A 24540-nucleotide genomic window follows, 5' to 3' on the forward strand; every position below is an offset into this window, starting at 1 on the left:
GCAGGAGGGAGACCCCCCAACTTGGATCGAACAACCTGCAAAATGTTAGCCTTCAAAACAACAAAATATATACAAGAAAAACAACTAAAGAACATAAATAAAGGCAAGAAGTACAAATAAAATAAAAATCCATCCCCTTTCTTCACACGAAAGACACGAGTACTATTTTTCTCCCTTGCCAAAGACTGTGGTTCCGTACTTGTTGGAAGAGCAATATGCGTAGGATTCAACGATATCTTGAGAAGTGGTGCCATCATCTAATAGGCTGTCACTCCCTCTGGGGCTGCCAGATTCCTTACCCACCACTCGGCTTATGAAGCAATCTCCGCCAAGCTGGACACTAAAGTCTGATGGTTCAGACAGATTTCTTGCTGCTAACTACGCGCCTGCCGCTAGACCCAACCTCCTAAGTACTACATACGTAGCTTTGACAAGGTGGCTATACCAGACCATTGGAAACTGTTCGAGCACGGCAAACACTGGAGATATCACAAACTCTATGGATTTTAAGTCTCCTAGACTTCCAATGAAAGCACTAATCTATATAAATTGGGTCCATCAAAGTAATGGACTCCACTGTGGCACCATCTACCACGCCATCACCAATTCCTTCCACGTAAGGTTTAAGCAATTGGCCATTGATCTTGAAAACATTACCAACACGCGGATCCTTAATCTCTACAGCTCCGTGGGGGAAAACACGAATGACAACATATGGACCATCCCACCGTGATCTCAACTTACCCGGGAAAAGTTTAAGTCTAGAATTAAAGAGCCACACTTTTTGACCAACTTCAAAGGACTTTCTAACAATGTGTTTATCATGAAATGCCTTAGTCCTATCCTTATATATACGTGCACTCTCATACGCTTCATTGCGCAACTCTTCCAATTCTGCAAGTTGGAGCTTACGATTTAATCCAGCAGCGGCCATATTGAAGTTAAACTTTTTAATGGCCCACACAGCTTTATGCTCCAACTCAAAGGGCAAATGACATGCCTTACCAAAAACTAACCGGTAAGGAGACATGCCAATAGGGGTCTTATAAGTTGTACGGTAGGCCCATAAAGCATCATCGAGCCTTAAAGACCAATCTTTTCGATCGGGCCCAACCGTCTTTTCAAGTATGCGTTTAATCTCCCTATTTGACACTTTAACCTGCCCACTAGTCTGAGGATGATAAGGTGTCGCCACCTTATGAGTGATAGAATACTTTCGCACGAGGGCGGCGAAGTATTTATTGAGAAAATGGGTGCCCTCATCACTAATAATCGCACGCGGATAGCCAAAAGGAGTAAAAATATTACTTTGAAGAAACTTGACCACAACTTTGTGGTCATTGGTCTTGGTGGCTACCGCTTCCACCCACTTGGACACGTAGTTCACTGCCACAAGAATATACGCGTTCCCATGTGAACACGAAAACGGACCCATGAAGTCTATCCCCCAAACATCAAACATCTCCACAACAAGGATGGAGGACAATGGCATCATATCACGGCGTGAAATATTGCCGATTTTCTAGCACTTAAGGCATGCCTTGCAAAACACATATGCATCCTTAAACAGAGTGGGCCAATAAAAACCGCTTTGAAAGACCTTCGCCGCCGTCTTTTTCCCACTAAAATGCCCTCCGCACTCAAGTGAATGACAGAAGGTGAGAATGCTATGGTACTCAGTCTCAGGAACGCACCTCCTAATCACCTGGTCCGAACATAACTTAAAGAGTTCTGGATCCTCCCAAAAATAGTGCCTAACCTGCGCAAAGAAACGGTCCTTGTCATGCTTGGACCAATGAGGGGGAAATGCGCCTATGGCTAGGTAGTTGACTATGTGTGCATACCATGGGGGTCGCATTTGTGACACCTCAAGGAGTTGCTCATCGGGGAATGAGTCCTTGAACGGCAATGCGTCACCAGAGGCATTCATTAGGATCCTTGATAAGTGGTCTGCTACAGAATTTTCAGATCTTTTTTTGTCTTGAATCTCCACATCAAACTCTTGGAGGAGCAGAATCCACCTAATCAACCTAGGTTTGGTCTCCTTCTTAGAAAGCAAATGCCGCAAAGCGGCATGATCAGTGTATACTACGACCTTCGAACCTAAGAGGTAGGACCGGAACTTGTCAAGGGAAAAGACCACAGCGAGTAATTCCTTCTCTGTAGTGGTATAGTTCAACTGCGCACCGGAGAGGGTCTTACTCGCATAATAAATGGCATGAGGGACCTTGTCAACCCGCTGGCCCAAAATAGTACCGACTGCGTAGTCAGATGCGTCACACATAATTTCAAAGGGTAGAGACCAGTTGGGGGACTGCATGATAGGTGCTGTGGACAACGTCTCACGGAGCTTCACAAAAGCTCTCATACAAGCCTCATAAAAAATGAAGGTGGCGTCCTTAGCCAAAAGATCACACAAAAGCTTAGCAATTTTAGAAAAATCCTTGATAAAACGCCGATAAAAACCAGCGTGTCCCAAGAAAGAGCGAATTTGCTTAACTGATGAGGGGGGAGGAAGTCGAGAAATTAAGTCAACTTTTGCCTTGTCAACTTCAATCCCCCTCTTGGATACTATGTGGCCCAAAACAATCCCTTCCTGAACCATGAAGTGGCTCTTTTCCCAACTTAGAACCAGGTTAGTCTCCTCGCACCGTGTAAGCACCTTTGCAAGATTTTGGAGACATGAATCAAAGGAGGCCCCAAAGACCAAGAAGTCATCCATGAATACTTCTAGAAATTCCTCCACCATGTCATAGAAGATAGCCATCATACACCTTTGAAAGGTCGCAGGTGCATTGCACAAGCCAAAAGGCATGCGTCGATAAGTGTAAGTACCATAGGGACAGGTGAAGGTAGTCTTCTCTTGATCCACTGGGTCAACAGCCACTTGGTTATATCCGGAATAGCCATCCAGAAAACAATAATAGCTCTGGCCCGCCAACCTCTCTAGGATTTGATCAATAAATGGAAGTGGAAAATGATCTTTCCTAGTCATGGAATTGAGCTTCCTATAATCAATGCACACACGCCAACCAGTTGTCATGCGCGTGGGCACAAGCTCACCCTTATCATTCTCAACGACAGTAATGCCTGACTTCTTGGGCACTACTTGAGTGGGACTCACCCACTTGCTATCAGAGATGGGGTATATGATACCCGCATCCAGCAATTTGACCACCTCCTTCATAACGACCTCCTTCATGTTAGGGTTCAACCTCCTTTGCATATCTCTTGATGGTTTTGCATTTTTCTCGCAATGAATGCGATGCATGCAAACGGAGGGATCAATACCCTTGAGGTCGGCCACTGACCACCCTATCGCACCCTTGTGCTTTTTAAGCACCTTAAGTAATTGACCGTCTTGCTCAGAAGAAAGGTCAGAGGCAATGATCACAGGCAAGGTGTCATCGTGGCCAAGAAAAACATACTTCAGAAAAGCTGGGAGAGGCTTCAACTCAAGCTTCGGTGGGGCTTCTATGGAGGGAAGAGCTGGAATGCTAGACAAAGCAGGTAAAGGCTAGAAAGGAGTTTGCCAGGTAGGTTTGGCCATACAAGGTGCGAGGTCTAATAAAGAATTGACCTCAGCAATGGATTGGTCAATATCGAACTCCTCATAGCCAAAATGGGCAAGACATGCCTCAAGAGGATCCTCAACCAAAATGTACGGCAACGCCTCTTCTATTAACTCATGAACGACATCGACTGCAAAGCAGTCTTCCTCCTCGTGAGGCTATTGAGCGGCCGAATACATATTCAGACTCAGTTTCATATTGCCAAATGATACCTCCATCACTCCACTCCTCACAGAAATCTGTGCATTGGCCGTGGCTAGAAAGGGACGACCCAAGATGACAGGCGTTTGAGATTTAAGGGTTGTGGGGTGGACTGGCTCTGTGTCAAGGACAATAAAATCAACAAAAAAGTAGAAATTATTCACCTTGACAAGGACATCCTCTAACGTGCCCCATGGGGCTTTCACAGAACGATCGGCCAACTGCAGAGTAACCGATGTGGGCTTCAACTCACCAAGCCCCAACTCCTCGTACACAGAGTATGGTAAAAGATTGACACTTGCCCCTAAATCTAAGAGTGCCCTACTAATAAAGTGATTGCCTATGACACAAGAGATTGTGGGCACACCAGGATTAGCAAGCTTGGGGGCAGTGTTAGATTGAAGAACAGAGCTAACTTGCCGAGGAATGGGGATGGGCTCTAACAACTTGGCTCGAGCCTTCCGTTTGTGAGTGCACAAGTCCTTGAGGAACTTGGCATAAGATGGGATTTGCTCAATGGCATCGAGCAATGGGATGTTCATCTTAACTTGCTTGAACACTTCCATGATATTATCAGTGGATATTCCCTTCTTGCGAAAGGGTGAAGGTGCATTCAGGCAAATCGGGAAAGGTGCCTTAGGAATATAAGATGGGGTCTCAGATGACCCTGGAACATCTGTAGACACTAGATCGGTCTTCTTCTCCTTAGACCTCTTATCAACCCTAGACCTCTTAGCAACAGGTGGAGACACTTTCTCCTTCGCTTTGACCTCCTCCGGTCGAGTCTCTACATCTCTCCCATTTCTGAGGGTGACAACTAATTTCGCTTGTTCATGACCTTGCGAATTGTCAATATAGTGCATCCCTCGTGGGTTGGCCACTGGCTGACTTGGTAATCTACCCTCATCCCAATGGTTAAGAGCATTAGCTAGCTGAACCACTTGGGTTTCCATCTTGGCAATGGATTGAGAGTGGGAGTAAAGCAATTGGGAGTCAGCTTTCATTTGTTGGCAATCGGCTCTCATTTCAGCCATGGCCTTCAACATTTGCTCCTCAAAAGCTGGTGTCCTTTGGGAGGACGCAGGAGGAGCAGGAGGTTGTTGGTACTGGGGTGGTGGACAATAGGCCTGTGTGTTGGAAGTATTAGGAAATGAAGGCCTCATAGGTTGGGCAAATGGTTGCCCTTGGTCTGGCTGTCGCCATCCAAAGTTGGGATGCTTCTTCCAGCCGGGGTTGTAAGTATTAGAATAGGGGTCATTTGCTGGCCTACCAAACCCTTGGGCAGCGTTCACATGCTCTTGAAGAAATTCTGGAAATTGAGATGCCATGTGGCACTCATTTATTTGATGGCACGGACTGGAGCACAATTGACAGACCTCCGCAACAGCAGCAGGAGGTGAAGAATGTGAAGGACCATGACCCAAAGATAAGAAAGTGTCAAACTTGCGGGTCAATGCATCTACCTTATAGGAAAGATCATCAGAGCGGCCCACCTCATAAAGGCCACTATGTTTTGAAGAGGTAGAAGTTGTCCTATTTGTGCGAGATGATGCGGCTCGGTGTCGTGAATTCTCCGCTAACTGCCCAAACAAGTCCCTCCCCTGATTCTCATTCTTAAGCATAAATGTGCCTCCACATGAGGCATCCACCATATATCGGTGTTGTTCGCATAGTCCATCGTAGAAACATTGGACTAACTGCCATTTAGGAACTTGGTGGTGTGGACAACTCCTAATGATATCATTAAGCCTCTCCCATGCTTGGTGAAATTGTTCGCCTTCTTTTTGATAGAAACTAGTGAGTTCTTGGCGAATTTCTTTTGTTTTGCCTATGGAAAAGTACTTTTTCAAAAATTCATTTTTCATTTGATCCCAAGAGTTGATGCTATTCGGTGTCAAAGTATTAAGCCAGTATTTGGCTTTATCTTTAAGTGAGAATGGGAATAACTTCAACCTAAGGGCATTATCAGTAAAGTGCTGAATTTTAACAGTGGAGCAAATCTCTTCAAAGTCCCCTAAATGCTGATATGGGTCCTCGTTATCAAGTCCATAGAATGATGGGAGTGTTTGTAACAAACTGGACTTGATTTCAAATTGTGTTGAGGCAGTGGTAGGCAATGTTATGCATGATGGTGAGATGTAAGCGGATGGGAGAAATTACTCCCCTATCGCAGGTGGAACCTCAGCCTCTATTCTTTCTGTCATTGTAACAATTGGAATGAGTGAAGACCAAGGGTTACGAGAGGCTGCTCGATTAGCTCTAAAGGTCCGTTTGATCTCCGGGTCAAAATTATCAAGTAATGGGTCCAATGATCGACGACCAAACATATAACGCAAAATGCCCCTAACTCAAATAAAAACAAATAAATAAATAAAACAAAAAAAACACTAAAACCAGGAAAAATAAGAAAACTCACAGCGCAAGGAAAAGCCAATTGAATTGCACTGTTAAGCTGCAATGTTGCCGCTTACTTCTTACTCCTGTGCGCTACAATTTCTCGATTCCTGTGCTTGACACAATAAAATGCTAACAAAGAAATAATGCAATTAAACAAATATGAGGAATAATAATAAAAAAATACCTAAACTAGGAATTAAAATAAAAATCAACTAAAACAACACAACCGTGCTTGTAATCCCCGGCAACGGTGCCAAAATTTGATCGCTTTGTTTCCGTATCAAAAATAATTAATAAAACAAAATAATTACTACTACCTAAAAGATAGCGGTAAGTACTCCGAGTATCGTCCTCAGGGATTACGAAGGCTAAGTTGCAACTGTTCCAATTAATTTCTAGATTAATTCCGAAAGAGATTTAATTGTTTGATTTCTAAAATTATGCAAACTAATTAACGTAAAGCAATTAAAAGTAAAGCAAGTTTATGAGAGAAAAGACCTAGGGTTTCGAATCCACCTGATCCCTCGCAATATAGTTTATACTAATGTTCAGGGCTAATTATTCGAATCAAACCGAACACCTTAGGGTTTGCGGGCCCACAGGGTGTTACCTAAAGATAATCGTAAATCACCGAATAGCATGGGATATCGCCGCCTAGCACGAACCGTCTTACTAGTACGACCCGTCTCTATGGCACGGATCGTCTAATAGCACGACGCGTCTTACGGAGCATAGCCCATCTTACCCAATTATTACGGACTAATAAAACCGTTGTATGAAGTGCTTGAAATTCCAGAAAAACAAACACAATAGATTGAATGGAAAGAATTACCAATGAAATATAATCTTTAATTCATACAACCATTGTTCGAATAGAAAAAACCCCAAACAAAACATAAACTATATTACTCGGAGATTGTGTTTCATCTACCCCTAGAAAAGAGATTTAGCCGGACATGGAGTAAATATAAATGATCACGAAACAATAAAACTCCATACGAGAGAAGCAAGGTTTCAGTTTAGTATATGAACCAATCCTCAGCCTTCTGTTGCCAGCCGTTATGCGTGGTGACTGCGTTCTTAATTTCTTCCCGAATTCGTCCGTCCGCCACATGCGCAGCCCTCTGTTCTCTCTTTTTTCTTCTGAACTCCTTTTTCCCTCGCCCACTGTTCTCTTTTTATTATGTATGTTGCTGTAGCCAACTTCCGAAAACCCCTATTTTCCAAACTTCGTGGGCCATGCCACTGGCATGGGCCAATTCTTTTACTTGGTCCAATTATAAATCAAAGTACGAAGAGTTTGGGCCCACCAGTAACAATATGGCTTTGGCTACCACGTGCATAGCCTTTTCGAGACCAAGAGTATTGCAATATCCTTCAAGACAAATTTATTATATTTAATCGGCTTGAACGTATTAAACTTCCGAACACCTACAATACAAAATTCAGGCATTAAATTCCGAGTAACATTATAAATGGACTTAGCAATAATAAATTAAGGGGCGCATATGTGAACATTTACGCGCCTATCACTAGATGTTCGGATCACACACGAAGCAGAATCAACATCACAAGCCCGAGTGATCGGGTTGCAAGTGGTTTTGAGAGGAGAACGCAATGTGATGGATTCGGTGACGAGAATACTGGAGTTTATGAGACAAGTTGAAAACGTGAGCTTATTGTCTGTGGAAGTAGATGCCCCAGTGGTAGATTCAATTAATCCTATCAATGTTGTGAGCTTGAGATTGAGAATTGAGGTATGGTATATTATAGCACTTTTCATTGGCTCTTCTGTTTTGCTAAATTTTGTTCACTTTACTAGTTTTATTTTGGACTTCTTCTCGTACAAAAGAACAAGCAAAAACCAGAACTACGTTAACCCTGCGGAGACATATATAAATATAAATGGGGACACATAATTTTTCTCCGTAATGAATCATGTTTCTGTTCGTCATCTTTCTATTTCACCATGCATACAGACTATACAGTACTTGACAAAAGAAAACTTCATTATCATTAAGATAAAAAAATAAAATAAAATTATTACCATAGGAAAATAAAATGCATTGAGAGAGTTTCCATGAGACCAAACTCTCCTAGTTTTGCTACTCGCAAAATCTAGACATGCCTCTCAGCCTCTCGATTTTTTTTAAGGGAGATTTAGAGACAGGTTCACTATAGACATTTCATAAAACCTACAAGTCCACCTAAGAGTTTTGCAAAGCCACAAGTACACACAACCTAAACCTTATGGTATCCTATAAAAGTGCCTAAAACCCTAAATCCTATAAAAGTGCCTAAACCACTAAAATCCTATAATAGAAAAGTGCACCCTAAATATAAAAGTGCCTAAACCCTAGGGTACCCTACCCTATAATAAAAAAGTGCATTCTAAAATTTTATGAAAGTGCCTAAACCCTAGGGTACCCTACATTATTCTAGAGTATCCTAAAATGGACTTGAGACCTTAGAAAATTAATAGATGAACTTGTGAGCTTATGAAATTTACATAATGGATCTAAAACTAATTTTCTACTATTTTTTGAAATAAAAGACGACATAACAAAAGAACATTAATGTTGGAGATATGCCTTGAATTTGGGATGGTCGATGAAAGGTATTTGACTTCCTAAAAGATTTGTTTCCTTGTTGGTTTAGAGTATCTCCAATGGGAGATGTCGATTTCTACGTGGACATGTTAACGGTAACAATTGACACCAAAATTCAATTCAACTTAACAGTCATCTTTGATGCCAAAATCTACGTGGCTTTGAAGGGAATGACAAAGTTGACAACCATCCTCCTCCATGCCAAATTTCAAAAAATGACAATTTGGATTGATATAAAAATTGACATTAAGGGTTGGAGAGGGATAACTTGATGTCAAATAAAAAGAATTTGGTATAAGGGTTGGAAAAAAAGGCTTTGATGTCAAATTGGAGATACCAAAATGCCACGTAAGCCTTCAAAAAACGTTTGACATCTCCAATATGAAGTCATGGATTGGAGATGCTCTTAGACTTTGGGTGCAAGGAATTTTGTTTGGGCAAGTACTGATTTTAGAAAGGACTCTGTAGCTATAAATATAATCTTATTCTCTCCATTAGGTTTTGGACTTCTTGAGTAAATCCTTTTGGAGAGGCCCCTAGGGGGTCTCTCATGTTGAAGATTAGATATTGGAATTTTGGTTTATGCTCTATTGGGTTCCACCTAGGGTTTTAGTATTTCTATCGGGTTCTGCCAGAGATTTGTTCATAGATAACTGTAATTGGATGCTTCAACGAGAGTTACGGGTATAGCCGGCTCTGTGTGTTATCTCCTCATTTATAGTCGATCCTCTTGCTCTTCTCCCGTGGACGTACCCAATTTGGGGAACCACGTAAATCTTGTGTTTTTTATTTTCGCTTGTTGTTTTGTTTATATTCTCAATTTCGTTTTCGGCACAACAATTACGAATAAAAAGAGATCTGATAAGATACCAACGTGACAACGAAAAAAAAAATGCTTGAACCCAAAACCAAACCCCACGCCCCTACAACTACCAATACAAGCAATAGAAGCCCAATCTGCACTTTCACCCAAGTACCTATAATTTGGTCATCGGAAAACTTATCCGGCAATCACCCGCCCGAACGGAAACCCAAGATGCCATTGTTCAGCGCTGCCATTTGTCTCCCTCTCCGTTCGTAACCAAGCTACAGCCGTTCATGGCCTACCAGGCAATCCGTTCGCCGATCCTTTCTTACCTTTTCCTTTGCTTCACAGTCGCCATCACCATAAGCCCTGGCACAAGCTGATGGCTGTTGGGGATTCGAACGTCCAAACCCACAAGCAAACGCACACAATCGAAGAACAAACCAAGAACAGAAAACAATATAAAGCAAGAAAAGAACAAGACACAAAGATTACGTGGTTCCAACTTAAGCTGATTGCTTAATCGTACGTCCACGGGGTGTTGGGGTGTTTCACTATGATGAAAATATGTCAGAGTTATAAAAAAAGGCAGCCCTAACTTTGCTTTTTTATGCGCAAGCAAGCTAATACTAGAAAACCCTAAAACCTGCGTTGGGCGGGACCCAAAACCTTCCGGGTCATTTTTTTACTGCAACTCTAAAATTGTCTTCACATCTCTACAATCTCCCACTTGAAGACATGATCAGACATCTAGCCAATCATCAACTATCATTAACACCACCAGCACCCAGCCTCCCACTCAAGCTTGGAGACCCACAGAAGCTGAACAATACTTCAGCTTCTCCACAGTAACCACCTTTGTAAACATGTCTGCCGGATTATCCCTTGTGTGAATCTTCTCTAAAGTGAATTGTCCATCTTCCAACAAAGAGCGAATAAAGTGATACTTTATGTCAATATGCTTGGTCCTCGAATGAAAAGCTACGTTCTTCGCCAAATGTATTGCACTCTGACTATCGCTGAACAATTTGCAATTGTCCTGTTCCTTACCCAACTCTTTCATGAAGCTCCTTAGCCATACTATCTCCTTGCACGCCTCTGTGGCTGCAACATACTCAATCACTATTTTCTGTAGCCACGAGACCCAATCAACTGCTGGACTCCCCAGTGTAAAAACATACCCAGTAGTGCTCTTCCTGCTGTCAATGTCCCCTGCTAAATCCGAATCCACATATCCTTGCAAACAAATATCAGAACCTGCAAAACACAAAGCCAAATCAGAAGTACCTCTCAGATACTGCAAAATCCACTTGACTGCCTCCCAATGATCCTTGCCTGGATTTGCCATAAACCTGCTGACAACTCCCACTGCTTGAGCAATGTCTGACCTCGTGCTAACCATAACATACATCAAGCTGCCTACCGCCGAGGCATATGGAACTTTGGCCATGTAGTTCTTTTCTTCATCAGTTACTGTCCCTTTTTCCCTCGAAAGCTTGAAGTGACTTGCCAACGGTGTGCTAACAGGCTTAGCACCTTCCATGTTGAACCTTTTGAGCACCTTTTCAACATATTCCTCCTGTGACAACTTCAACTTCCAATTCACCCTGTCCCTACTGATTCGCATCCTAAGGATTTTCTTCGCAGAACCCAAATCCTTCATTACAAACTCCCTGGACAGCTGTGCCTTGAGATTAGCAATCTCATCCATGCTTGAACCTGCAACAAGCATATCATCTACATACAACAAAAGTATGAGATACGATTTACCAAGCTTCTTAAAATAACAACAGTGATCCCCATGACATCTACAGAACCCTGTATTTGTCATAAAGGTATCAAACCTTTTATACCACCGCCTAGGCACCTGTTTCAACCCATACAGACTCCTTCGAAGCTTACATACCTGATCCTCTTTCCCTTTGACAACATAACCCTCTGGCTGATGCATATAAATGTCCTCCTCCAAATCCCCATGAAGGAAAGCAGTTTTAACATCTAACTGCTCTAAGTGCAAGTTCTCAACAGCCACAATATTAAGGACACATCTGATAGTACAAATCTTTACCACAGGAGAAAAGATTTCGGTGTAGTCAATACCTGGTTTCTGCTCAAAACCCTTTACTACCAACCTCGCCTTGTACCGTTTGCTCCCATCAGATTCTTCATTAAGCCTGTATACCCATTTGTTGTGCAAAGTTCTCTTCCCCTTGGGCAACTGAACCAAGTCCCAAGTCTGGTTTGATGAGAGAGAATCCATCTCATCATCCATTGCTCGCTCCCACTCTCCCCTGGTCTCCACCTATAATGCTTCCTTAAAACATTCTGGTTCACCACTATCAGTTAATAATAAATAGTGTAAAGCAGGAGAATAACGCATTGGTGGTTTGTACGTGTAGACCTCTTGAGTGGATGAGTCTGTGGATCTGCTTGTGGAATAGGTTGTATGTTAATATCCTGAGGCTATGAGACATTACTGTTAGGGATTCCCTCAAACTCTACAAAGTTTGAATTTTCATTAGCCTCCTCGGGTTGATTCTGTCTGTTTCTATACAAAACAAACTCATTAAATACCACATCCATACTCCTGCGTGTTTTTCTATTTTCAAAATCATATAGCCTATACCCATAGCTATCAGTACCATAGCCTATGAACACGCACTTTCGAGACTTAGCATCAAGTTTACCCCTATCACTCGATTCAATATGCATATAGGCCATGCAACTAAATACTCGTAAATGAGATAAATTTACCTCTTTACCTGACCAAGTCTCCTCCGGCAATCCATTGTTCAAAGGAACTAAAGGTCCCCTGTTGATCAAATACGCCGCTGTATTTACTGCGTCAGCCCAGAATTGCTTAGATAATCCAGCATGTAGCTTCATGCTCCTTGCACGTTCTAGGATCGGCCTATTCATGCGCTCAGCAACTCCATTCTGTCTTGGCTTCTTTAGGATCGTTTTCAACCTTCGAATCCCATTTGCAGCACAGTAAGCCTCAAACTCACCATCACAATATTCGCCGCCATTATCAGATTTCAAACACTTCAATTTCTTTCCTGTTTCATTCTTAACTAATGCTTTCCAATTCTTGATCTCAACTAATGCTTTCCAATTCTTGAAAACACCAAACACATCAGATTTATGCTTGAGAAAATAAATCCATAATTTTGTAGTAGCGTCATCAATGAAAGTAACAAAATAACGTGAGCCACAAAGAGAAGATACCTGAGATGGTCCCCACACGTCTGTATGAACCAGCTCCAACTTCTCTGATTTTAGAGTCCTTGCCACCTTTGTAAAGCTAACTTTCCTCTATTTCCCGAAGATGCAATTCTCACAGAAGTCCAAGTCCAGCGACTTACAACCCAGCAATTTCCCCTTCGACAACATTACTTTCATTCCCTTTTCGCTCATGTGACCAAGCCTATGATGCCACGTAGTACATGTTAGGACCGTGAGGGACACCATGCACACAAACAACGCAGTGATTTCAGAGAAAAACTCACTTTGATTATATATTCACACAATATACAATAAAGATGAAAAAACTCTCCGGGAACCACACGCCGGTTCCTCTCTGGGAGGTCGCAGACCGGCCCCCCACGCTCGCCTCACCCTCTCCCTCACATTATGTCACATCCTAACCCTAATAGGGTTTACAACTATATATAGGGGACTCCAAGGGTAAATACGCTCAACACCCAACACTAAGAGTGTTACACAAAATAACCCCACCACTATGGGTAGACCCTAACAATCACCCCCTCCACCCAGAGTGGGTAATCGTTGCATCCGTCCAGCCTCTCTAGCAAAGCGCCTGTATCACTCTAAGTCCAGCTGCCAGCACCCCCTCACCGAAGTACTCCTGCCTGACTGAATGTCTCCTTGCAAGACTAGATCTTCCAAGGCAAAACCCGCAGCACTGTCCGGCTGCAAAACCGACATCTCCGCCGATATTTACCACCCCCTCAATAGAGTGCTCGCACCCCCTTGACCGAAGTGCCCACATCTTTACCAGGATGCAATCCGTGACTTTATCTCTCCTTCTCATGCGGCCGCATACCATAGAGAGAATTCATTGACAAAATCCACAAAGGAAGAGATCCCAGCGATGCATCATTTGGTCTCCATCTCCATTCCTCTGTCCGAAGCTCTCGTGAACATCTCCCAAACAACCAGTTGCCCGCCGTCTGTAGACTATTCCACACACAATTTGATTCGGTAACCGACATTCCTGTACATCTCAGGTCATGACTCCTCGTACTCCAGTGCCTTTCCTTTGTGTCTCCGCAACTGTTGCTTCACCTATTCACTGTCACAAAAAACTCATACTACTTGTCTCGTATCAAACATCAGCTCCATTTGTATGTACTCTCCACAAGCATGTATCGGTTGCCCATCATCATCCTCATGCAGCCCAAATCACAACTACAACTCCCGATGATAGGTCTTCATCACATCTACCACTCCCAATGCATCCTACCACTCTCAGTCATCTCTCTCGGATCTTCTCCTGCCACTCGATCCATCCTCGTTCCACTCCAGGTTGTTCCCTGTAACCCTTGATCTCTGATATGTCGTCCCTAGTAAGTGCCTGTGTCAATACCAGACGAGCTCTCCAGCACCCCCCAAACCGGGATGCAACACTCGAAAGAATGTATCCTTACTCACTAGGTCTCCCACGACTGATCACAACCTCCCATGGCCATCCGGAGCTGATCCCTATGTTGGACCAAGCCTCCTTACAACCCGAACTGTCTCTAAACTTCCGATTCCTACTCAACTAAACATTAGCCTCAGCCTAGGAGCCTTCAATCAGAAAATAGAACGCATGGTTGGGATTCGGAACGTCGAGATAGTCAAAATTGACTACTCATTCGCAAAAAACGGAGTCCGAACGGCTCCGAAATCGCAAAAAACCAATCTGGAATATTCCCAAAATATTCCTGTTTGACCGGGCAGTTTGACTGTTGACCAGGCACGTCATCGTTGACCTGATGATGTGGCAACCAAATGGGTCCCATCTGATGACGTGGCAGTGCCACGTGGCGATGACATGTCTGCCACGTGGCGTCTGATGTGGCAGTCCCCGTCAGCGTTGATCGGCTGACTGGGTGTTGACCGCGCACGCCTAGCGTGTGCCATCCACGGTCCCACGCGTGCAGCACACACGCGCGCGTAGATCTGACGCGCCGTCTCTTCCAGAGGCGCGTGCGGCTTACTCCGGCGTCGCCTGGTGATTTTCCGACCACTCCCGAGCTCGTCTCAACGAGACGAACACAACCCCGTGCTCCAATCTCGCATCCGACAACTCCTGGTACGAACCACCCTTGAACAGCCTCTATGCAAACTCACTTCTGCCGTTCGAACGACCATTGCTGCCACCTCCGAGCTCCTCCGGCGACGTTCTACCCCAATCCGTGATCGGCTCCTCGAGGTGAACACAACCCAGTGCTCAAAACTCATCTTCGATCATCCATGACCGCGGGCTTTTCAAAACAACCTCTCTGCCTGTCGCTTACTCCGCCCGCTATGATCGAATGGCTCCCGAGCCTTCATTCGGTGACGAAACTCGACCCCGTCACCTCCTATAGACTCGTCTCAGTGAGGTGCACAACCCTTACTGGTTCGATTGAGTTTTCAAACGGTTCGACCGAGAACCCAGCTTAGGCCTTGCTCCGTGCTTCCTCCTCGGGTGACAAAACACGAGATTCATGAGCAACTTTTTTTTTCCCGAAATTGAACCCGTCGTTTTTCCGGTGACCCTCTTCTTCAACCCCGCTCTGATACCAATTGTTAGGACCGTGAGGGACACCACACACACAAACCACGCAATGATTTCAGAGAAAAACTCCCTTTGATTATATATTCACACAATATACAATAAAGATGAAAAAACTCTCTGGGAACCACACGCCGGTTCCTCTCCGGGAGGCCATAGACCGGCCTCCCACGCTCGCTTCACCCTCTCCCTCACATTATGTCACACCCTAACCCTAATAGGGTTTACAACTATATATAGGGGACTCCAAGGGTAAATACGCTCAACACCCAACACTAAGGGTGTTACACAAAATAACCCCACCACTATGGGTGGACCCTAATAGTACAATCAACCGCTGATGTTGCCACTGCGATGCTACAGTAAGTACCCGAAGATACATATAGGGTTCCTTCCTTTTTACCGCGAGCCAAAACCAGTGCCCCTTTGCTCATCTTCCCAGCATCTGATGTAAACAATGTGACCACTCCACCCTCTGACAACTGACCCACCGAAATAAGATTCCGTGTTAGACTAGGCACATGTCTAATATCCTTTAATTTCAGTACTGTCCCTTCTGTCTAAGTCATATACACATCCCCTTTCCCAATTATGTTGCAAGCTTCATCATCACCTAGATAAACTTTTTCAAAGTTTCCCTGCACATAATTCTATTGCGCATCCATGCGTGAAGTAGCATGGAATGAGGCTCCCGAGTCTACAATCCAAGACTCATTGCGAGAATCCAGCGAACAAATCAAGGCTTCATTATCCGATTCCTCAGAACTATTGACGGTGTTCTTACCCCCTTGATTATTTCCGTTTTGCTGCTTTTTCGGTGGTGCCTTACAGTCTCGCTTCCAATGCCCCATCTGACCACAGTTCCAACAACCTTCAGGTTTCACTTCTGTACTACGAGATTTACTCCTGCCCCTGTTCTTGGAACTCCTTCTTCCCTTGCCCTTGTTGCCTCCCCTATTTGCAGACCTGCCTCTGTCCTCTGTACTAAGTGCTGAACCCAAAGCAACATCCTCACCTGATGCTCTCCTCCTAGCCTCTTCTCCTAATATTAATCCAGTAACATCCTCCAATTTTATTGTTGCAGACCCGGAGGAATTACTCACTGCCACGACAAGTCCATTCCAACTTTCTGGCAGACTCGATAGTAGAACAAGAGCTCTAATCTTATCATCAAAATTAATACCCACGGATTATAACTGATTCGTGACCGTATTAAATTCATTCAGATGTTCAGCAACAATAGAGTTTTCAGGCATCTTTAGGTTAAACAACTTTTTCATAAGATATACCTTGTTCACCGCAGAAGGTTTCTCGTACATCTTTTCTAGGGCTTTGAACAAATCTACTGTGGTCTTTTCTTTGGCAATATTCGACGCAACCGACGGTGCGAGGCTCAATCGCACAGTCCCTAAAGCTTTGCGATCCAAAATATCCCAATCTGCTTGCTTTATGCTTTCTGGTTTTGTGCCACTGATCGGATGATATAGATCCTTCTGATACAAAATATCCTCCATCTGCATCATCCAGAAAGCATAGTTCGTACCATTGAGCTTCTTGATCTTGTATTTTTCTTCAGCCATTGTGTAAACCCTCGACCTCCTAACCCGGAGCTCTGATACCAGTTGTTGGGGATTCGAACGTCCAAACCCACAAGCAAACGCACACAATCGAAGAACAAACCAAGAACATAAAACAATATAAAGCAAGAAAAGAACAAGACACAAAGATTACGTGGTTCCGACTTAAGCTGATTGCTTAATCGTACGTCCACGGGGTGTTGGGGTGTTTCACTATGATGAAAATATGTTAGAGTTACAAAAAAAGGCAACCCTAACTTTGCTTTTATATGCGCAAGCAAGCTACTAGAAAACCCTAAAAAACACTAAAACCTGCGTTGGGCGAGATCCAAAACCTTCCACGTCATTTTTTTACTACAACTCTAAAATTGTCTTCATATCTCAACAAGGGCATCACCTCCTTCCCGCAGCCTAACAAAAACGCAAGCTCAAACAAAACCTCAATCGAAACCCAGTCGAACTCCAATCAATACCCCTTCATCCTGAGTTACTCTTCTGTAAAATGAATATAGTGCTGCCAGTCGTACATCCATGCAAGAGGCAGCTCCACGATTTTAGTTCAGCAGTGACAAAAAGCTCTATGCAAAAAGCACATATTTATATGTGGATGAAATTTTATTGGGCCTTGTTTATTTTGTTTACTTGAGCTATAGTACCTACTTGCTCACAAACGTGATAGTTCACTTACTTTGACTATGAATTAATGATCAATATTAAGAAAAAATACGATGATAAAAAAGAAATATGAAATTTTTAGTGCATTTTTTGAATACAATTCGCTTGAACCCCTTGAAACCACGCAGAGCCGCCCCTAGTCCATGCATTCCTGGTTTATCATGTGAGACTGATCATTCTGTATGTAACTTCGATTTCACAGGTTAACTTGGAAATGGAGGTGAGGAACTTGTTCCCAGACTATTTCTCTCAACAAATTAGCACCACCAATAGAGCTCCCCCATCCGACAGACCAATCCCGGCCTTCATCATCTTCAACCTCGTTACTCAGTCCTCTGTACCAAGCCAAACAAGCATTTACCCAAATCCCCACTTCTCAATTTCCTTCACTTGAAACCAAAGAAGCAATAACGACAGAAGCCGGCACAAGCCAAAAGCCAAGTGCATTCAAGAGATTTAGACCTGCTTTGGGCCCTTCGATCATGAACGTTACAGCTGGAGCTAGAAAGCCGAATACCCAGAAACGAGCAATCACATTCTTTAGATTCTTGAGTTTGATCAGAATCCAAAGACAAAAGCCAGGAAGTCGAGCCACGTCAAGCACTCAATTGCACCACATGATATCTGAGAGAAAAAGGGTACGGAAACTCTTCGAGAGCTTTCAAGCATTGAAATCACTTCTTCCTCCGGGAACAAAGGTATTATACAGAATGATGTGGAATTTTGTGCTCTATACCATACTAAAACTGCTATCGCATTTTGACTCATATCATTATATGTCTAAATTTTCTTTTTAAGCCGTCATCTTTTATGGAAACACAAAACACTGATGGAATTTTTGTTGTGGATTTGTCTAGAAAGATGAGGTGTCTCTGCTTGCTAGCACAAGGGACTACTTAGTTTCTTTGAAAGCACAAGTTGATGAGCTTGATAAGAGAGCTAAACATTTGGAAGAAAAAGTACAACTTTTGACTACGAAAGAAGATGCAAATGATCACCAAGAAGCGAGTCTCTCCCCAAATCAAAGGCTAGATGTTCGGATCACAGAAGAAGCACAAGCCCTTATAATCGGACTACTTAGCCAAACAAACCTTTACCCAAATCCCCACTTTTAAATTTCCTTCAGTCCAAACCAAAGAAACAACAACGATAGATCATAGAAGCTAGCTGGCACAAGCCAAAAGCCAAGTTCTGTCAAGAGATTTGGATCAGCTGGAGTTAGAAAGCCAAATATCAAGAAACTAGCAATCACGTACATTCTTTAGATGCTTGAATTTGATGAGAATTCAACGACGAGTGCAAGCATTGAGAGAAAAAGGAGAGAGAAAGTTAATGAGAGCTTTCAAGCATTGAGATCACTTCTTCCTTCTGGAACAAATTAAGGTATTGCACATGTAACTATAATACTATATCCACTTTTTACCTCTACAATTTTTCTAATGAGTTGCGCTAAATAGCAGATTTACTCTACACAGTGGAAAAGGTAACGTATGCCGAGGAAATATTGAGACAAAATCGTTTTGTCAAGACTGAATTTGTTGTAGACTTGGAATGAGATTCTCTCATAATTTACTGAGCAAATCCACGTTCGACTTCTTGTGCAACAAACTGAACCCGATCATTACAAAAAAATGGACACGATACTCTGATTAGCCATACCTAAGGGTCATCATCGGGTCGGGCCGGCCCAGCCCGCCAAGTCACTACCCAAGCCTGCCCACGGGCCAGGCCGACTGGGCTTTTTCTTTTTTCGGGCTGGGCTGCCTACCATAAATTGAAGCCTAGGCCCAATTGACGGGCTGGCAGACCAATGGGCGGGCTTAAATTTCCTTGGGCAGAAATTAAACCAAGGGCAAAAAAAAAAGGATTTTGTGGGATTTCGGGCCCGTGGGCGGGCTATTGGGTGGGTACCACAGGCCGGGCCTGCCGGTGGGCCGAGTAAAAATTCATAGGCCCAAGCCCGCCCATTACAAACTACGGGCTGGGCTAGCCCGCCCATTTCACGGGCTCGGGCAGGGTAAAAGCCCGATGAGTTGGGCAGGTCGCGGGCCTCCGGGCTAAATGATGACCCTTAGCCATACCCGTCTCCAAGGGGTCGCCGTTTGCATTTGGCGTTTGGCAGCAGGGGAACCCCTGCTGAACGAGAGGTGGCGCTGCTTGCAAAGGATAAACGGAGGTGGAACTCCAAGACTTGCCTGTGGTTCTTGGCGCTTGTTGTCTCTTGCACACAACATTTGTGATCGAGATGAGGAATGGAAGCAATGGATCCACCGATGATGAGATTGTGCCTGAAAATGAAGTGAGATCTGTTGCCTCGATGCGAGCTAGGGATTGGATTGCTGACCATATATTGCACCATAATTTTGTGCTGAATTCTTGTCTTTGTGATGTGTCGTTACTCCCAAAAACAGTTTTTCCAAGAAACTGCTCATCCTTTTTGCTTGGTCTCAGACAAGCAGGTAACGATGGCCATCACTCTGTTGGGAATTCTACTCCTAAACGACATCGTCTGGCTTTACTACTAAACAACCTCGTCTGGATTTACGAGAGCTTGCCAACCGTGTGGATTTGAATCTCTTCATTTAATGGGATGGCAGCTCCACAACAGATGCCTCACACGATCTCCTTGTAGAGAAATCCTCATAGGGGATCTGTCCGATTTTCTTACACCTCGTTTCACGTACTCTCTCCTTCCAAATTCCAAATGACTATAAAACGTGTCCTATTAGACCGCGTTTGCTCATCGTTTACTGATCATTGCAAAGAAGGAAATGTCTATTTCAGAATCTCACGACACACTAATTTAATTTTGCTCAAACATTTGTAGCAAAATTTCCTGTTTAGTGCTATTTACCATTTCCCTTAAGCTCTGCATACAGTTCCGAAGAAATATACAGGATCAACATGGCTAACTTCCTTGCCAAATGATTACCGGAATATGTGCCATGATTACCAGAATATGTGCCAACCACTAAAATGACAATAATTCAACACACTCCATTAAGGGCACAATTCATCAAGATACAAGAGTACTTCAAAGATACCAACAGACCAGAATTATGGGCAGAAATGTTACAAAACAAAAGTAGCACATGTCCAAGTTAGCCTATTCTAGATGATCTACCCCTCCCACTCTTCTAGTTACCGCCAAGCCAAAATCTCTTACTCCGTATCTTTTTGCAGAAATCGTCCAAGTGAGGAAATGAAACCAGATTGTTATCACCCATTGCTGTGATCACGAATTATGGTTTGGGATTCCTTCATGTGGATGATTCACCCAAATTTAAGTTGCTGCTGGAGTAAAATATCAAAAGCATATAAAAATGAGATCAAACAAAAGGCGAAAACAATCCCTGAAAGTTAAAACGCAAAAAACAAATTAAAGAGAGAGAGAGAGAGAGAGAGAGAGAGAGAGAGCGGAATTATATTGCATACTTCATACAACACTAAATGAAGGAATAATATCAAGCTGAAGAGAAAATAAAGCAACTAAAATACCAAGCAGTGTTAGCACAACATAAATCATCCAAAAAGGATGAATGTTACTCAAGATTCTTATCACCTCACCGAGTTCCGTGAGAAACATATAATATATTGTACTACTTTTGGGGGGGCTTTCTTTCTAAAATGTAAGGGAAATTAGCAGCACCGGCCCAAGGTTACATTTGATAGATTTGAAGGGTTTGACAACTACGTCATGGTTGATCACGGAAAACCAAATGAAGTAGCTCTATGGTATCCTTCCCTGACACAGACAAGGATCATAGTTCTCCTATGACATTAAAAATGGTACTTGAAAAACAAAGAGACAAATACCCACGTGCAACAATGTTACCTGAGCTAAAACATCTCTTATCATAGCCCCCCCATACATGCAATGAAACTACCAAACTTCACTCCTATTAGTCCATAACTCCATATGAGTTGTTGAGACAGGAGGACAATTAGTAGGGAATCTGTCTTTCTGGATCAGAACTTATAACTGATGACTGAATACCAATGTGAAATGTGATTATCCCTCATCTATTATTCAAACATGCAATAGCCCAATACAAAATTTGTCTAAAAAGAGGATACACTCTACGCAACAAAATCGGTCTGTCTGCTTGAACAAATTGCGGGACTCACCCCTGATACTATATATGTATTGTAAATCGTCGTCTTCATAGAGGAGACAATCTCACAACCAAGTGTCCTAGACTCGCAGACATTGAATAAAACATGAAAAAAGCGAGCTAGATGAACGAATCGAAAGACTGAACACCAGTATTTATGTGTTTCCTCCGAGTGCTCTGTACTTGTGCACTGCAGATAGATACAAGAATAGAGATGCAGTTTTACAACTTTTGCATTAAAGGACATACCTGATTTCCAGTTACTTGTAAATAGGAAGCCAGAGACCAGATTATAGAACCTAATTTTAACTCCTTTTGCCAATTAGTTGAACTTATATGATACAACGAGCACTAAAAGATACTGCAACGATGTCAGTTGTCATGACTATAACTTAATAGGAAGAGGAAATATCAGTGACTTAGTCAAGATAACACATAACCTGATGAATTGGTCATTCACTTATACTCAAACTCAAATGCTCATTTTCATATCAAAAAAGCACTAAATGTTAGCTTATAACTTTTCTTGCTTAAGTAAGTCATAGTCAATCCATGTAGGTGAAAAAAGCACATCCATCACTTAAGCCAACAAATCTAGCATATAAATCGGCAAAAGACTGCAAGAGAAAAGAGAAATGCTCTCACTTACCCCTAGATGAAAGATTCACGATTGCCTGTACCCATAGAGTCACTGTTAGGGAACACTGGACTCTCAACATACACCACAACAGTAAACCCTTTGTCAATCAATGTCAAACGCTGCCTACTTTGCACTATCTCCACCAAGTTTCTTTGACCTCCTGAGGAAGATGGGACAACTATCCACACGGTTTTCCCTGTAAGATTTTACGCCACTAATCTATTCCTGTGTATCTCCGTCATCACTTAATTGTCAAAGGCGTCAAGGACTTAAACTGCAGGCTCCCCTCGTCATAAGGAACCGTGAACGATCTAGCTCATGATTCTATCGCGCCGTACCTTTCAAAACCAACATTGTATTGTATTCTATATCACAAACAACGCGAAGGGATCCACTCAAAACCCAAAGTTTGAAATACCCGACTCAGAGTTGTAAGCTGGTTGAGTCATTTTGACAAACACCTCTTCTCCAAAATCAAAATAACATTTATAATAAACAACCAACCTATTCTTCCCTGAGTAATCAAATGTTCTAACTACGAGATTTATTTTTAATTGGATATAAATACTAAAGTACCTCACATAGACACATACAAAAGTTTCAAACTACATATACAAAGAGAAAGAATAAGGAAAATATCAGATTGAACCATTTGAATTACCTCACTTCCTTTTCCAATTTCCACATCTGATCAGGGTGTCCCATCCCATCATGAGGTGAATAAAGATTCTCCACGTACAAAGCCACATCAAACGTCATGTGATATGGTTCATATAGAGCAATATCAATCGTCTTATAACTACATTCTTTCAGATCGTAAGAGACTAACTTCTCCAAATCCAACACCATTACAACCTCTCCATCGCTTGCATAACACAACGGCATAAACTTCCCCGGTTCATTTGGTAGAACAAACAACTTGGTCCAAGATTCCTTCACGCCGTATTTCTTCATCACCCAAACATCGGCATGATTCGTTCGATGGTACGTAACCATACAAAGCCATCCACCCAAAACCCCCAAATGATGAACCCTCTCATCATCACGCATATCCTCACCTTCACAACAAGGTGAGGGCACTTCCTTGAATTTCTCCTCTGTAGCATCAAAATAAACAATCACATAACCCATCCCCAAACCCAAGCGATTTGCAATCCAATGCGGCGCCCCATTCACAGCAATCCCCGAGCGATCGGAGGGATCGTGCCCGATACAGTAATCGAAAAACCCAATACTCTTCCATGAACTTAGCTTAGAACTAAACACATGAACAACACTAGGGGAGTCTATTGCCAAACTTTTCTTTGCACCATCGGCATAACCAAAAGGGAAAACCGTCACAACCTTGAAATCATCACTAACAGAGTCATAACCAAGCCCATACAGCTCATCCCCTTCTGGTTCCATAGGTGGTGAAAATTTCCGGAACATTTTAATTGATGGGTTCCATAGGCGTAAGTATTTACCGGTGAGTATGAGTAAGATACCATAAAGTGAACCCAGAATTTTAACCACGGGCCGCCTATTGGGTAGTTCGAGCTCGAATACGGTGGGGTCCGGTGCTTGGTAATCAACAGAGTAGACACGGGGAGAGAAACGAGTCCACTCCACGGCGAGTATTAGCTTCTGGGTTTTGTTGTCTTTCGTGGATTGATGATTGAGGTGAGATTTGATGAAGTGGGGGTCGGTGATTAGAGCGAGCCATGGCTTGGAAACCCTTTTGAAACGGCATAGAGACTTGACGGGTAGTCTTGAGAGTATGTTGAAGATGAGCTCATGAGGAAGATGGGGTAAAACCCATTCCATTTCCAGTCAGAGATGAGAGAGAGAGGAGGAGGAGGAGGAGGAGGAGGGAAAATTGTAGAGGACGTGGGTTTGTCTATGTCCTTCCGAGCATGTTTAAAACGGGGAATTCTAATGGCAACCTTATTTATTTCGCAGAGGATTCATAGGATACATGAAACATTTTCATGGAAGTGTCTAGAAAAAGAAAAGAAAAAAATGGACGGTCCCCATATCGCAACCGGTTCAATTTGTAAAGCTTTTTTTTTACATCCGCTAATTCAATTTGTAAAGCTTGATTGGATTTAATTTGCGACATGCCTAGTAAAGTTGCGGAGGTTGGAAAAACACCCTTGAAATTTAGATTGAGATATTATGATAA

At 42.9% G+C, this 24540-nt stretch overlaps 2 protein-coding genes, 1 non-coding gene and 1 pseudogene across 4 annotated transcripts; 2 read left to right on the forward strand and 2 right to left on the reverse strand.

Moving 5' to 3' along the window:
* Positions 1 to 3455: 3455 nt before the first annotated feature.
* Positions 3456 to 5425, reverse strand: LOC131306975 (uncharacterized). The gene is made up of 3 exons (XM_058333408.1): positions 3785 to 5425; positions 3581 to 3730; positions 3456 to 3497 (listed from the first exon to the last, which is right to left on the reverse strand). Exons 1-3 carry the CDS (start codon positions 5423 to 5425, stop codon positions 3456 to 3458), a joined length of 1833 nt encoding a protein of 610 aa, XP_058189391.1.
* Positions 5426 to 5483: 58 nt separating this feature from the next.
* Positions 5484 to 5588, forward strand: LOC131309016 (small nucleolar RNA R71). The gene has a single exon (XR_009194690.1). It is a non-coding gene; the product is annotated as a small nucleolar RNA R71 (small nucleolar RNA).
* Positions 5589 to 17448: 11860 nt separating this feature from the next.
* Positions 17449 to 19275, forward strand: LOC131306976 (putative transcription factor bHLH041; annotated as a pseudogene).
* Positions 19276 to 20593: 1318 nt separating this feature from the next.
* Positions 20594 to 24279, reverse strand: LOC131307391 (F-box protein CPR1-like). Of its 2 annotated transcripts, none has more exons than XM_058333880.1 (2): positions 23038 to 24279; positions 20594 to 20912 (listed from the first exon to the last, which is right to left on the reverse strand). In XM_058333880.1, the coding sequence occupies exons 1-2, from the start codon at positions 24180 to 24182 to the stop codon at positions 20882 to 20884; spliced, it is 1176 nt and encodes a 391-aa protein (XP_058189863.1). In that variant the 5' UTR covers positions 24183 to 24279; the 3' UTR covers positions 20594 to 20881. The 2 variants fall into 2 exon arrangements, with proteins under 2 accessions (XP_058189863.1, XP_058189862.1); XM_058333879.1 differs by having other exon boundaries at positions 20594 to 20915.
* Between the last annotated feature and the right edge of the window lie 261 nt (positions 24280 to 24540).

The sequence above is a fragment of the Rhododendron vialii genome, chromosome 11a (genome assembly GCF_030253575.1).
Source record: "Rhododendron vialii isolate Sample 1 chromosome 11a, ASM3025357v1".
In the NCBI taxonomy this organism is placed as follows: Eukaryota; Viridiplantae; Streptophyta; class Magnoliopsida; order Ericales; family Ericaceae; genus Rhododendron; species Rhododendron vialii.

Excerpts from the sequence above, each read along its gene's own strand:
- LOC131306975 (XM_058333408.1), bottom strand. The coding sequence starts at position 5,425 with ATGGTGGATGCCTCATGTGGAGGCACATTTATGCTTAAGAATGAGAAT. Across the intron at positions 3,731-3,784 it reads TGAGGAGTGGAGTGATGGAG|CCTCACGAGGAGGAAGACTG; the intron begins GTATCATTTGGC and ends GCCGCTCAATAG. Across the intron at positions 3,498-3,580 it reads TTGACCAATCCATTGCTGAG|CATTCCAGCTCTTCCCTCCA; the intron begins GTCAATTCTTTA and ends TGCTTTGTCTAG.
- LOC131307391 (XM_058333879.1), bottom strand. The coding sequence starts at position 24,182 with ATGGAATGGGTTTTACCCCATCTTCCTCATGAGCTCATCTTCAACATA. Across the intron at positions 20,916-23,037 it reads AAATTGGAAAAGGAAGTGAG|CAGCAACTTAAATTTGGGTG; the intron begins GTAATTCAAATG and ends ATTTTACTCCAG.